The sequence below is a fragment of the Panicum virgatum genome, chromosome 5K, assembly GCF_016808335.1.
Source record: "Panicum virgatum strain AP13 chromosome 5K, P.virgatum_v5, whole genome shotgun sequence".
Taxonomy (NCBI): Eukaryota; Viridiplantae; Streptophyta; class Magnoliopsida; order Poales; family Poaceae; genus Panicum; species Panicum virgatum.
In genome coordinates, this window is record NC_053140.1 from 6,783,756 (window position 1) to 6,798,652 (window position 14,897).

General features: G+C 43.6%; 2 protein-coding genes and 1 pseudogene across 2 annotated transcripts; 1 reads left to right on the top strand and 2 right to left on the bottom strand.

The window, feature by feature from the left end:
• Positions 1-497: 497 nt before the first annotated feature.
• Positions 498-8,278, bottom strand: LOC120705958 (aspartate--tRNA ligase, chloroplastic/mitochondrial-like). The gene is made up of 15 exons (XM_039990509.1): positions 7,794-8,278; positions 6,983-7,123; positions 6,560-6,669; positions 5,583-5,694; positions 4,985-5,056; positions 4,450-4,541; positions 4,028-4,148; positions 3,599-3,721; positions 3,150-3,345; positions 2,862-3,049; positions 2,629-2,700; positions 2,289-2,387; positions 1,866-1,946; positions 1,284-1,341; positions 498-998 (listed from the first exon to the last, which is right to left on the bottom strand). The coding sequence occupies exons 1-15, from the start codon at positions 8,196-8,198 to the stop codon at positions 823-825; spliced, it is 2,046 nt and encodes a 681-aa protein (XP_039846443.1). The 5' UTR covers positions 8,199-8,278; the 3' UTR covers positions 498-822.
• Positions 8,279-8,933: 655 nt separating this feature from the next.
• On the top strand, positions 8,934-12,187 carry LOC120709626 (annotated as a pseudogene).
• Positions 12,188-13,671: 1,484 nt separating this feature from the next.
• Positions 13,672-14,440, bottom strand: LOC120705959 (histone H2B.3). The gene has a single exon (XM_039990510.1). The coding sequence runs from the start codon at positions 14,341-14,343 to the stop codon at positions 13,882-13,884; it is 462 nt and encodes a 153-aa protein (XP_039846444.1). The 5' UTR covers positions 14,344-14,440; the 3' UTR covers positions 13,672-13,881.
• Positions 14,441-14,897: the final 457 nt, after the last annotated feature.

Here is a 14,897-nt window from a genome sequence, read left to right on the forward strand (position 1 = left end):
TATCCAGAATAGCAGAGTTATAATATTTTGGACTGGAAGCTGTGTTCTTAACTTCTTATCATATCAGTACTCGTTGGCTAGCTAATCGAGCGCTACTATGCCCATCGAGTCTCTAGCAAATAGCAAATGCATTTCATCTGCTTGGCTCTGTAAAACACAATCTGACTGTTTGGGGCCACGTTCGCGTGCCTTATCCGCAAAAAACACGGAATAAGCCCGCCGAACGCCGTGCGTTGGACGCGCGTTTCCCGGCCACCCGCCCACCGTTTAAGCGGGATTTGTACTGCACTGTTGAGAATCGAGAGAAGTGGGCCGCTCGCCGCGTTAGCTTATCTCAGTCGCGCGTTTGTCACCAGCACCCCCAAACAGGGCCATAATGCGATGCAACGAAGCTTGTGGTGCGAATGAAACTTGTAGAAGCAGCTTCGGTAGCTGGTACAGGGTTTGAGTGATTTTGAGTTCCAGACGCCTGGAGCTGTGCTGTTTGTTCAACCAGCTATTTCCAAGCATACGCCTGGGAGAAATCTTTATTGCATGAAGAAAAAGCTACCAGGTGCAACAAATGGAGCACCGTGCAGTTCACATTTTGCACAACAATTCGTATTATGTTGAATAATTTACAAGGCGGATGTATACAAATGCATAGCATCGCTGCCGAAACTCTTGCGAATCCATATTTCCTGAACTTTGTATTAACCGTCTTCTATAGATTTTCCAGGGTTGGAAAGTTCTCGTGAACAAAGCGCATTCCCTACCATGCAAAACTAGAATGCGCCTCAAAATATAAAGAAGCAACCAACCCACCCAAAATTCTCAACAGTGTTACAAAGTAGACTTTGGGAAGGCAAGATCCTTCAGTTGCTGAGGATCTACAGCAGATGGTGCTTTGGTGAGTGCACACTGAGCTGTCGTAGTCTTGGGGAATGCTATCACATCCCGGATTGAGCTCTCACCAGCCAAGAGCATCACCAACCGATCCAATCCATAGGCAATGCCTCCTGCAGTAAAATTTCCGATACACCATAATAATAAGCAAACAAAAACAGCAAATACTATCCGCAATATACGATACAAATTGCTATATAATATTGAGGATGAGCATTATCATTAGAATCATGAAAGTGTCAGAAGGCATAGAATGAGAAAAGGGGTATTTGTAAAAGGGCAGCTAGAATCTGAGGTAACTTAGAGAAACACCACAAAAAAATAGTTCTGTAAGCAAGCTGTATTTTAAGACTGATGTATAATATTAGATGGAGTTTATTGTAACTGAACAGGCGTACCATGTGGAGGAGCACCCATATCGAAAGATTCTAAAAGGTAGCCAAATTTCTCCTCCCCCTGCATGGAAAATAAGCATCACCAAGTACAGCATCAGCATGTTGCCACACTAAAAACCTTGAGCAGAATGTGGATCAACGAACGCAATGTTTGCACAAAATTGGTTCAAATTACACTGCCCTACGATGCTGGTAGTTTCACATTTTTTACCATCAAATATGTAAATTTGTAAACATATACACACCTACAATGACTTCCATTCTTTAATTTTGTCATCTACTCCCTCCGTTCCAAATTGTAAGTTGTTTTGGCAAATCTAGGTGCATAATTTTTGCTATATATCTAGACATAACGTATATCTAAGTGCATAACAAAAGCTATGCATCTAGATATGCCAAATCGACGTAGGTTTTGGAACAGAGGGAGTATAAACAGATGGCAGCTGAGGACATGCTTTTCTCAGCACTTTCACCTAACACAATGTGTGTGATATTTGAGAACCGAGAACATGCTGGTTATCATAAAATGGGGGCAGAAATAAACCATCTGAACTATGAAGGGCAAGCAAATAACTTTAGTCATACCTGTTCAGGTGAGATACCAATTATCTCAAAAATTCTTTGCTGTACATCACTTTTGTAGATTCTCAAACTCCCCCCTCCAATCTATCAATAACAGGACAGAGGACAGAATATTAGATGTTTGGTAAAATTTTCAACAGCCTGTAAATCAATAAATCAATCACTCTTTTGCACATATTTCAGTGACATGGACATATCATATATGTGAATAAAATCAATATCAACACATCAGATAATAAACATGTTTGTGTTGGTCTTTTTTCTAAACATTCTGGATAATACGTGGATCTGTGTGAAGGTATGACACTTTGTTAAGAAAAAGAACACAAGAAAAACTTTAATAACTAAGGTCAGTAACAATCTTGAACTTTATGGTGCATCAAGTTAGCTTGTGTGCAAACTAAGAAAGATAAAAATAGGATGTACCTCCACACCGTTGTAAATCATGTCATAAGCCAGGGCACGAGCTGATGGTAGATCATTCATATCTTCAGGATTTGGCGCAGTGAATGGATGGTGTAGGGCCTGGTTCATAATGGCAGAAAACAGACATGCTCAGGAAAACCGGAGTTAAGACAAAGCTCCTTCTAGGGACATGCAAATTCTCAATAGGATTGGGAGCAAATTTAGAACAGTTGGCATCTGCTGTAATCATGATCCTGTTGTTATTAACCCCATCAAAATGGTATACAAAGACCTCTAAAATAATATGACCAGGAACAATTAAGCAGTTCTTATAATTAATACAGGATTAAAAATAACTGACCTCATATCTCTGCTCATCACTGTTCCATTCGAACATTGGAAAATCTGTCACCCAAAGAACTGAATGCGCTGACTGGCAAAATATCGAAAATGCAGAAGCGGATGTCAGGAGTATAAGGCAGAAACAGAATTTTCGCAAAAAACAATAAATTATGGCAAAGAACAACAGCATCTCATTCTCATCGATATGCCATATCAACATTAAGGATCAATATTCCCTAGTTTCTGACTCACCGTGTCTATCACTTCCAGCTTATGAGCAATAAATAATCTTAACCGGCCAAGAACCCGGTTAGCTGATGATTGTTCACCCAGTGCAAACAAGATAAGATCACCCGCCTTTGCATCCAGAAGTTTCACGAGCTGCTCTTTCTTTTCGGGTTTCAGACTTGATACTAGCGGGCCAATTCCTTCAAGATCCCCTGTGAAAGCAGATAAAACATTTATAAATTTATAAAACAATTGTGCAAGCGATGCCACAGAATGTCTAACAGAAGAGCAAAGTTTTATTTTCCATTTTACCATTCTCCATAACTTTGAGGAAAGGCAGGCCCTTGGCTCCAGCTTTGGAAGCTTCAGTGTAAACAGTTCCTTTCTTTAGGTCAGTGTTTGAAAACACCGTGGCACCACCAGGAACACACAGTGCCTTTATTACACCTCCATTTTCCAAGGTATCAGCAAAAACCTTGAAGCCACTTCCCAAAAATACATGGCTAACCTGCATCGGACCGGACAGGAAATAAGGGGATCAATTTTGTGACTAATTAATCAAGAAAGTAATTCTTAGAACATGTTTGACATATTCGTTGCATGGCAAAAGCAGCACAAGATAAATACCAGGTCACTAACAAAACACATAGTAATAACAGTACCATATGAACAATGCTAATGTGAATTGTGGACATAACTTAACTGATCAAACCATTAATATAGCAATTACAAAGGTACGCAGAGATGTCAGAAATCCTCACATCTTTCAGCTCCCAATCAAACCGAAGGTCAGGCCTATCTGTCCCATAGCGATTCATTGCATCTGTATATGTTAACCTCGGAAATGGATTTGGCAGCTTGATACCTCCTACCGCTTGAAAAACCTGTTGCATGAATCATTCAACCATTGATTAATTCAGCCATAAACAGTAGTGAAGGAACGATGACATCTTCTGAACAATGTACCAAGACCTTGACTTACAACTATCTAATGTAGCTTACTGAGAAGTCAGCAAACAGAGTCACAGACTGTAATATCTTTACAAGAAAACATTTGTGGTTACCTTTCAGGCTTTCACACATGGCAACCACTGACAGGTAAGGGTCAAAGGGTCTCACATACAGATACAATGTCAAATTCAAGAAAGGAAAGGAAAGAAAGAGGAAAAGGTATGTCAAAATCAGCATACATGTCTCATCAAATCTTCATTTAACTTCAACATATCCTCCATTGATGTAAAGGCAATCTCCATATCAAGTTGTGTAAACTCTGGTTGCCTGTCCGCACGCAAATCTTCATCACGGAAGCACCTACAAGAATCATACAATGCAGCTTTTAAAGAGTAGTTAACTGGTTTAATAATACTACAAGCCAACTGGATGTGATCATATGCTCATGCTGTGAGCTTATTGCTGAGACAAATGAAATTAAAAAATTCAGCTCCAAAGGCAATAAAAACAAATTAAATCTCATTGACATAAGAAAAAAATGTGGCTCCTAACAAGATAGAATGATGGCAAGAGCTGTGATACGTAAAATGAGCAAAAGCGCAATGTGATACATAAAGCAAGCAAAGTGCAATTATATTTAGAAAAATAAAACAGCAGTTACCTTGCAATCTGGTAATATTTTTCAAAGCCAGAAACCATCAACATTTGCTTGAACAACTGAGGGCTTTGAGGGAGAGCATAGAATGTTCCTGGCTTCAGAAACCATATAGGAAGAAATCAGGGAACTTGCAGCACTTATTAGAAAAGGTAGGAAACACCATTGTCTACCTATTAGACCTACGACCAACAATCACTTGCAAAAGAATTCTGAAGCATAATAATGTGTCCGAACAACTTCATAAACTACGAACAGAACTCTTCCAGAACTACAATGACAAAGTAATTTTCTCAAACATCAGAATCAACCAGCACAAAGAAGAAGAAAGAATGTAATTTAATATGTCCACCTAAACTGCTATAAGAATATTTGATATTGGAGAAAGATGCTTTTGCAGAAAAGGATCCGGATTCCAAACATGACATGAAGCGCAAGTCTTCAAAGTTGAAGGATAGCAATGGGCATAATGTGTTTTTTAATAGATAAAACGAAAAAATATCCTGTGAAGAAACAGATAAACTGTATATAGTTTAATCACCTGAACTCTTGATGGTACAAGATAGTCCCGAGCACCTTCTGGTGTAGACTTGGATAAAACTGGAGTCTCAATCTACCTTAACATGTAACTTTAGATCAGACATAACAGAATGTCTTAGGTAAAGTAGTACAATAACATAAAAACATTACTTTTACTATAGTCGTAAATTTAGTTACTTATTGTTAGTTGTTACAAACAATAGCACATGTTTGACAGTGCATGCATAACGTATCTGTTTTGACCAATCTACAAATTTTCATCAATTAGATAGCACTACTGGTAAGATTCAAAATTGAAAAGTACTGCTGGTGACTAAAAGAGAACTATCTTACATGATGACGAAAACAAATTCTCAATGATGTTAGAATTGATGCTAGTATAATAGGATGAAACATTAGAGCCTGACCCCCAAAGTCACAAGTTGCAAGAATTAGATCCCTGATTCAAGATTAACCATCTAGCACAACATCACAAGGCTATTTTGGATATATTTGTTACTATTTCGGCCATATTTTGGTACTAAATGAATACAACAGGTGGAAAGTGGAAACTCAGGTAAAATAGACAATGAGTGTAACAGTATATATAATCAGCATACCTCAACAAATTCATGTTCATCCTCCAAGTAACGTCGGATGAGTTTAACAACATAATGGCGCAACCGCAAGTTTGACTGCATTTGAGGACGACGCAAATCCAGTACTCTAAACCTGTAATGTTCGATGATAGGAAGTTACAAAAGGGTGCACTAAACTGTCAGAGCATAAACACATAGCTTAAATAAATTTTAGCATAACAGTAATCTCATGGCTGGGATGGAGAAAGGAATAAAAACAAGGAGATCAACTTTAGGCAAAGATGAATGTTCTATCTTTTGACAAGCAAATTAAAATCTGGAACAGAGTAGTTGGTGGGATCAAGAAGCAAATTAGAGACAATGGAAAGAAATGATAGCCCAGCAGAATCCAATGGCTCGTTTGATTAAACGTAACATTAAATATGTCGGTATAAGTTAGCATAGTCAGAATCCAATGGAAAGAAGAGAAGCTATAGTCCAGCAGAATAAAATGATGGCAAGAATTTCCTAACAAAACTGCATGTACACAACTCCATCACAATAGCAAATATACTACTATAGAAGAGATTTAAAAGGAAAAACAATCCAAATTATAGCTGTGGACATAATTAAGTATATACTGTATTGTAAACTGAAGTGGATATTACTGCAGCAATCTCAGCAGTTACAAAGTGTGTGATAGGCAAAAGGCAATCATGCAACTGTCTCGTGTATGCATAGTGTTCACAATGCATCCTATTATACTAATTACTAATGGCATGCACCCAATAGTTAGTTACTATCAGATACGCTAGAATAAGTGCTTGACAATGCCTAAGCTGCATAAGCATCATCTTTCCTAAAGTCTAATGTGTAACTTTCATACGCCATATAATTGCATATAACAGCATAAATTTGACAAGTCTAGCTAATTTGAGTGATTCACCATTCTTACAGATACTTCCAAAAGGGCCTGTGCAAAAATAAATTTCCAGGGACCACAGACTGTAATGTTTTACCTCAATCTAATTTCTTCTGGAAACTTCTCTTTTACAGAGTCAGCAGTTGTAACTGGAAACGGCAATGAACGAGTTACTGAGTTCAGCACTAAAACACGATCTGCAGCAACCTTCATGGTACCAACACAACAACATAGTTAGACAGTCATGTCAGTTTCTGGTGAACGTAAAAGGAAATAGAAAAGTTGATGCCAATCAAAGAAACAGGTACTTAAACTATGAATAATAAAAAAATATGATATTCCTTATCCCATACATTTTGTATTTTTTATATCCAAAACAAGCATAAAGGAAATGGGAGCTTTTTAAGCAGGAATATATCAAGAGTAGATTATGTAAATATCAAATTCTAGCCGTGAAACATCACCTCTAGCTTATTGATCTAGAAAAACATAATAAGGTGTGGTGGGTAGCAGTCAATACCTCTATAGCCCCAGTCTTCATATCTGCATTGATGGCATCTGCTGGGCGTGGCCTGACCACCCCCTCAACAGCAACCACTGACTCAACTCTCAGCTTGTTTACTATGTTGTAAACTTCTGGGTACTCTGGCAATGTTGTCACCTACACAAAGGACCAAATAAAAATCCCTGTGATCATTTGATAATAGCAATAGAAATTGCATATATAATCATGTTAGACTTATCACCATGCCATTCAATGAATACGACTTTTACCATAAGCCATGAATCAGATAGGACAAGAATTGCCAGTAATATAGTGATATGTGACAACTTGTTTGACTATAGAAAATACCAGATCACATGGCAACAGAGGCAAGCACGATAAGAAAAAGTAAGCAGCCATAGAGGTACACATATTATTAGCAGGAATCATTCAAATACAACTGATGTTAATAACAGCAACTGCTGCTATATAGCCCTTCTGTTAACCACAAGCAGTTGCCGTTCACCTGGGGATTGGGGTGTACCTGATGCTAGTGACCCGAGTTCAACAACTACTGTACAGGAATAAAGGATGCAACAATAATCCCAGATAACACACATCAAGCAGTTGAGGGCTTAGAGAGAATGTGAAAATAACAACAATTGCCGAGTTGTCTCTACAGAAGCAGCAGCTACATCAATATAATCACGAGCAAACAAATACGAGATCACAAAACATGTAGCAGCTTGCAACAATTACAACCGTTGAACCAAAGCTACTACGGGGCTAACCAGCACTGCAGAAAACTGTCACCAACGCAGCCAATACGACTTAAAAACGCACTCACCTGCACCATCCCGGAGCGGTCGCGCAGGGTGAGGAAGGTGAGCCCGGCGTGCGCGCGGCGCAGCGCGACCCATCCGCAGAGCCGCACCCTGCGCCCGGCGTCCCCGGCGCCGAGCTCGCCGCACAGCGCGTCCCTCGGCGGCCACTGCAGCGGCTGCAGCCTCTCGACCTTCTCGCCCGTCGCCGCGGGCGCCGCCGCCGCCTCCTCCGCCGGGGTCGCTGCCGCGTCGGTCGCCGCCGCGGCCGCTAGGGTTCGGAGCTGGGGCGCGGGGCCGGAGGGCGCGGGCGCGGCAGAGGCCGAGGTGGTGGAGAGTGGGAGGAGGCGGCGGAGGTGCAAGGCGGACGGCCTGGGCTTTAGGCGCGAGAGGAGGGCGAGGGGCGAGGCGCGGAGCAGGGAGGACGCCATCGGAGATGGGGAGGGAGCGGATTGGGGGGAGTGGGGTTTTGGACTCGAGGAAGAGAGAGGCGCCTTATCCTCCGCACCAATCCTACAGAACGCGCTTCAAGTTGAGGACCGGAAACATGCAGTGATAGTCAAAATTTTCTCCACCAATTAGAGCGGTTACACTGAATATTTAAGTATTAAATATAGATTTATTATAAAACTAATTGCATAAATGAAGATTAATTGTCACGAATCCATTAGACCTAATTAAACTATAATTTGACAATATTGTACTATAGTAAATATGTGTTAATGATGAATTAATTAGATCTAATGGATCTGTCTCGACATTTAGCTACGACTTTTGCAATTAGTCTTGCCATTTGTTCTTATTCAGTCCATCTAATCGGTGTCAAAAGAGAACTAAAGTTTAAAATTTAGTCCCTAGATTCAAACACTTTAGGAAAAAATTTAGTCTCTCAGCGAGTCAGTCTAGCGGCCGGAAATGGTCCTCGTACAACGTCTGAATCTCTCATTCCATTATTCCAAGCAGCAGGCCGGCCGACTAGCCGGCGCGTTTTTTTTTTATGGCACTAGCCGGCGACACAAGTACAATGCATCATTTCGCAAAAAAAAAAGTACAATGGCATCAAATAAGCAGGCATCAATCAGCAGGAAACAACACAGACACAGCAAAGTTTTCCTTCTCCCCCGCCTGACCTGCATGCTCCGAGTCTCTGCTGCAGCTCCAGTACCATGGCGGCAATGCGCGTCATGATCCTGCTGCCTTTCGCCATCTTCATCACGACTGCAGTGGCCTCCTGCTCCCGTGGGGTAGTACACTGCGGCGGCGACGACGAGGCCGGCGCCCTGCTCGCCTTCAAGGCGGAGCTCGCCAGCCATGGCTCCGCGTTGCTGCCCTCCTGGAACGAAAGCACCGGCTTCTGCAGCTGGGAGGGTGTGGGGTGTGACCACAGCCGCGGCCGGGTGGTTGCGCTGAGCCTGCCCTCCTACGGGCTCACCGGAACCCTCTCCCCGGCCATTGGAAACCTCACCTTTCTGCGGACGCTGAACCTGAGCTCCAACTGGTTCCGCGGAGAGGTACCAGCGAGCCTCGGGCGCCTACTGCATCTGCGTACGCTTGACCTCAGCTACAACACTTTCTCCGGTAAACTCCCGGCAAACCTGAGCTTCTGTGTCAGCTTACAGTTGCTGAGTCTCGGCAGCAACAAGCTCCATGGACGTATCCCTGCCGAGCTTGGCGACAGGCTCACAAGCCTTCAGAAGCTCTCACTGACGAACAACAGCTTCACCGGCGCCATCCCGGCATCCCTTGCAAACATGTCATCATTGTACTACCTTGATCTATCTACAAACCATCTCGAGGGTCTGATCCCACCTGAACTCGGCAACATTGTAGGCCTGCGAGTCCTTGCGCTCCTCGAGAACAACCTCTATGGCGTGCTTCCACACTCCCTGTACAATCTGTCCTTGCTGAGAGACTTTGAGGTACAAGAAAATATGCTGTCCGGAACTATTCCTGCTGATATTGGCGGTCGGTTCCCCAGCATCGAAATTCTTAGCTTTGCTGACAACCGATTCAGTGGATCTATCCCAACCTCACTCTCCAATCTATTTGCACTCACAAAACTTGGCTTTTATAAAAACAGTTTCAGTGGGTATGTGCCGCATGATTTGGGGAGGTTGCAAGGTCTCATTTACCTGTCCTTGAATGACAACAAGCTTGAAGCAAACGACAGACATGAGTGGGAATTCATCACTTCGATGGCAAACTGCACCAAGCTTCAGCTTCCGGTCCTTGCCAAAAACTCTTTTAGCGGGCAAATTCCTAGTTCAATCAGTAACCTGTCAACAACTCTCCAAGCTCTTTATTTGGGAAACAATAGGATTTCTGGGTTTATTCCAGCGAACATCAGCAACTTGGTTAGTCTTAAAACACTTGAGATGGCAAATACTTCTGTATCTGGACCAATTCCAGAGAGCATTGGTCAGCTAAGAAACTTGGTTGCACTAGGCCTTTACAGCACTAGCCTGCCAGGCCTTATACCTTCATCAGTAGGAAACCTTACACAGTTGAATAGCCTTTATGCGTACTATGGCAACTTGGAGGGGCCAATTCCAACAAGCCTTGGAAAGTTGAACAATCTAGCTGTCCTCGATCTGTCAACAAATCGACTCAATGACTCGATTCCAATAGAGGTGTTAAAACTATCTAAACTCTCTATCTACTTAGACCTACCATACAATTCATTGTCTGGGCCACTTCCTACTAAAGTTGCCAAGTTGGCAAGCATTAACCAACTGATTTTGTCAGGAAACCAATTGTCAGGCAATATACCTGATAGTATTGCGAAATGTGTATCGTTGGATCAGCTGTTGTTGGATCAGAACTTGTTTGAGGGAAGCATACCTCAATCTCTCGAGAACTTAAAAGGTCTTGCTTTACTGAACTTGACCATGAATAAGCTGTCAGGTAGTATTCCTGATGCCCTTGCTACTATTGGCAACCTGCAACAATTGTACCTAGCCCACAACAACTTGTCAGGTCTTATCCCCACAGGTCTACAGAATTTGTCTTCCTTATCAAAACTGGATTTGTCCTTCAATCATCTGCAAGGTGAAGTGCCAAAAGGAGGTGTTTTTGCAAATGCAACTGACTTGTTAATTGATGGAAATGATGAGCTTTGTGGTGGAAAGATTCAGCTTCATTTAGCACCATGCTCCACGCCTGCTGCAGAAAAGAGAAAAAAAATGTCAAAATCCCTAATGATCACCATATCATCAATCAGCGCACTTGTATTTATAGTTTTTATATCTGTTCTTATTCAGTTGATCCACAAAAAGCTCAGACAAAGACAGGAAAGCCAATTGACTACAACAGTAGACGATGAACAATTTGCAAGAGTTTCTTATCGTGAATTGTCAAATGGAACCAATGGATTTTCAGAGGCCAATTTGCTTGGACAAGGAAGCTATGGCAGCGTTTATAAGTGTATGTTACCTGCTCACGGTATTGTTGCGGCAGTAAAGGTGTTTAACCTACAATAGTCTGGGTCCAAGAGAAGTTTTGTTACTGAATGCAACGCACTGCAAAGGGTGTGTCATCGTTGTCTTATTAGGATCATTACCTGTTGCTCAAGCATCAATGCACAAGGTCACGAATTCAAGGCACTGGTTTATGAATTCATGCCCAAGGGTAGTTTGAAAGATTGGCTTCATCCAGAATCTGAGGAAGAGGAACGCAATCTGGGCAATACTCTCAGCCTAGCTCGGAGACTAGGTATTGCTGTTGATATCATGGACGCGTTGGATTATCTTCATAACCAGTGCCAGCCACCAATAATTCATTGTGATCTCAAACCAAGCAACATCCTTCTTAGTCTTACAGACGATATGAGTGCCCGAGTTGGAGATTTCGGCATATCAAAAATTCTTCCTGATAACACAAGCAACGCTCTGTCAAATTCAGTTAGCTTCACTGGAATAAGAGGCTCCATTGGTTATCTCACTCCAGGTAAAATTACTACAAATGTCCGTCGTTATCTTCAGTCTTAATTTCTAGCCTTTCAAATCATGTACTTGCTACAACTGTAGAGTATGGCGAGAGTTCTGCTGCCACAACTCATGGGGATGTTTACAGCCTTGGCATATTGTTGCTTGAAATGTTTACTGGGAGGAGCCCTACTGATGACATGTTCAAAGATTCCTTAGACCTGCATAAGTTTGCCAAGGCTGCTCTCCCCTACAAAGCCATGGAGATAGTGGATCCAGCAATTTTGCTGCACGAAGAAACAAAGGGTAGAGATGCTTCCAATGCTGCCCTGGTGAGAAGCAGAACTGAGGATTGTCTGGCTTCTGTGATTGGGCTTGGTGTGTCCTGCTCAAATAAGTGGCCAAGAGAGCGAATGGTTGTGCAAGATGCAGCCGTGCAAATGCATGCAATCAGATATGCATATCTCAATGTTGCCACGGTCACGGCAGCTTGCTAGATGGGAATTTGGAAAAAATAATAAAGCCATCAATCAATGTGTTGTAAAACAGCCATATAAATCAGTAGATCAAATAGTTCAGTCTACATCTTATTCTGCAGATATTTGTGTACATCTTAACCTCTTTTGGTCAGGCATGTGAAATGTATTTGTTATTAAGACTAGAAGAGTGGTCAGGACATTTTGAGAAGCTAGGATTTATAATGTCCACATTCTTCATAACTTTAGTTATGATGCTTTTTCAAAATTTTAAAATATCATAGAGCTATATCACTATTGCTATTATTACTGATCCACTTCCTGTCTGCTCACGTACTGCATTCAAAAAGTGGAGACATAGGAGCAACTGCAGTTCACCTTTTTTCCCTGATGTAAGTACATAGGGTTTGATGCTCTGACTTGTGTGTTCGGCTGAGGGAGTAGAATGTTCAGTTCGGCATTTAGTTGGAGGCATCAAACCCACTAAACCAGAACTAATTCTTGCACACTTAGATTGTGATCTTATTAGCTTTTGAAAACATCAATTCCATTCATTTGCAGGACAACAGGCAGTCAGGCACAGCTGAAATATTGTAGTTACCTGAAATAACTGAAGCCATATGAGCTCTCTGAACTAGCATCTCCATCTTCGAATTTCACATTCGATGAGATAGGCAATATTCCAATCTCCAAAATAGTGGGCGTGCCATTCTTAGCTGACAGTGACACCGTACTGCACATCCCTCAAATAAATCATGGAGCATAATATAGAAAAATTACTCTCTGAAAAAAAAAATAGACATGCATTTAAAGAGGACGAAACTTGCTGACGGCAATGGTGACCTCGGACATGGGCATACGGCGTTGCTTGGGGAGCTCACCTGGGAGGGCAAGGTGGACGGAGTAGTGGATCTCGCTGGAGGCGACGATGGGCCCCTGCTCCTTGTAGCGGGGAGGCTTTTTGCGGCCTCCGCGGCGAGCTTCTCGAAGATGCGATGAAGCAGCACGCCATGGATGTAGTATCGGTGAGGCCGAGACGGAGGCGGTGCCGAGCAGGATGCAGCTGCGAAGGTGAGGGGAACTAGAGCAGAGGTGGGGATCGACAATTCGAGGACACAAGTTAACCTCAAGCACGGATCGTGCAAAATCAAGGTCAGGCCACCTTCCATAAAACACGGGTTGCATTTGCTGAAATATTCTAGCGGCGCCAAAACCCCATGGCGGTTTTCACAATTCCAAACACAAATCCCGCCAAACATTTCACGAGCCGTCCTCCATCTCCCAAATTTTGAAGCCGACGCCCGATGGCGCAGCATCCAAGCGAAATTTTGTAACTCCTAAAATTCCCCAGCAGATTGAGTCTCATCGTAGGATTAAAAAAAAATCAGAAACCAAACAAGAAATGCTCGAGTGCCAAAACAACATATCAGAAAATACAAAAACATAACACCATCTGAACAAGCTCGACTCCAGGAGTGTCCAATGGACAGAGGGATAGTCAGAGATACAATCGAGAGCTGATGGTGAATTGAACAAGAGTTAAACAAGCACCACCAATATTCCATCAGAAAACTTAACTGTTCCACTTCATACAGATATAACATAGTGAGGAACCACAGCACGTAACTACACCACCCGTACCAGCCACATCCAACGAACTGGCGTCACTACCAGGAGGAACACGCCAACAAAGAGCAGAGGGGAAAGCCTAGCATCTAAGAAGAGGTGAACTTGGTGACGGCCTTGGTGCCCTCGGAGACGGCGTGTTTGGCGAGCTCGCCGGGGAGGACGAGGCGCACCGAGGTCTGGATCTCGCGGGAGGTGATGGTGGGCTTCTTGTTGTAGCGCGCGAGCTTGGCGGCCTCGCCGGCGAGCTTCTCGAAGATGTCGTTGATGAAGGAGTTCATGATGGACATGGCCTTGGAGGAGATGCCGATGTCGGGGTGCACCTGCTTCAGCACCTTGAAGATGTAGATCTTGTATGTCTCCACCGACTTCTTCGCCTTCTTCTTCCCCTTCTTGCCCTCGCCGCCCTCCTTGCCGGCGGACTTGCCCGCGGGCAGCCGCTTCTCGGCCTTGGGTTTCTTCCCCGCCGGGGCCTTCTCCGCCTTCTCCGTCGCGGGCTCCTCCTCCGCGGGCTTCTTCGCCGCCGGCTTCTTCTCCGCCTTGGGGGCCATCGATGCGGCTGGCGCCCGGGAGGTTTGTGCGGCTGGGATTCGGGTCGGTTGGGGAGAAGAGGAGGCTGCGAAATCACAGGTGGTTGTGGGAAGAAGAGGAGACGGGGGCGATGACTTTATAGAAGGAGAGAGACGAGCGCTGATTGGTGGAGGGGCAGTTGCCGCGGATCGCTAGCTCCGAGCGGCGCGGGCCGTTGATGCTTCTTCGGATGGGCGGCTGCGATGCTCCTTCGACGAGGATCGCTGACGTGGCGAAAACGAGGGCGGGAGGAGGCGGTGGAGAATGGTTTTCGGCGCGCGTACATGACGTCGTTGGCCGATGGTCCCACTGGTCATAGGAATGGGAGCGAGGAATTTGTTTCCAGTGCTGGCTCGTGGTAGGGACAGCAGCGTGCAGCGGTGGAGGTGGAGCCCGCTCGTCGGCCACGCAATCAATTTGCTCACGGGTCCAGCTGTCGGTGAGGAGTTCTAGGCTTGCTCAAGTTCTCCAAGGAGTCAAAACGCATCAACTAGCCTTTGGGGTATAATTTCAATTTTATTTTTGCTATAGAACA

Bases quoted from the DNA above. Each gene is read 5' to 3' on its own strand.
- LOC120705959 (XM_039990510.1), bottom strand. From the start codon at position 14,343: ATGGCCCCCAAGGCGGAGAAGAAGCCGGCGGCGAAGAAGCCCGCGGAG.
- LOC120705958 (XM_039990509.1), bottom strand. From the start codon at position 8,198: ATGGCGTCCTCCCTGCTCCGCGCCTCGCCCCTCGCCCTCCTCTCGCGC. The intron at 6,670-6,982 runs GTATTGACTGCT...GGTACCATGAAG, and splicing joins TGAAGACTGGGGCTATAGAG to GTTGCTGCAGATCGTGTTTT. The intron at 1,342-1,865 runs GTATGACTAAAG...TTTTCCATGCAG, and splicing joins TTGGTATCTCACCTGAACAG to GGGGAGGAGAAATTTGGCTA.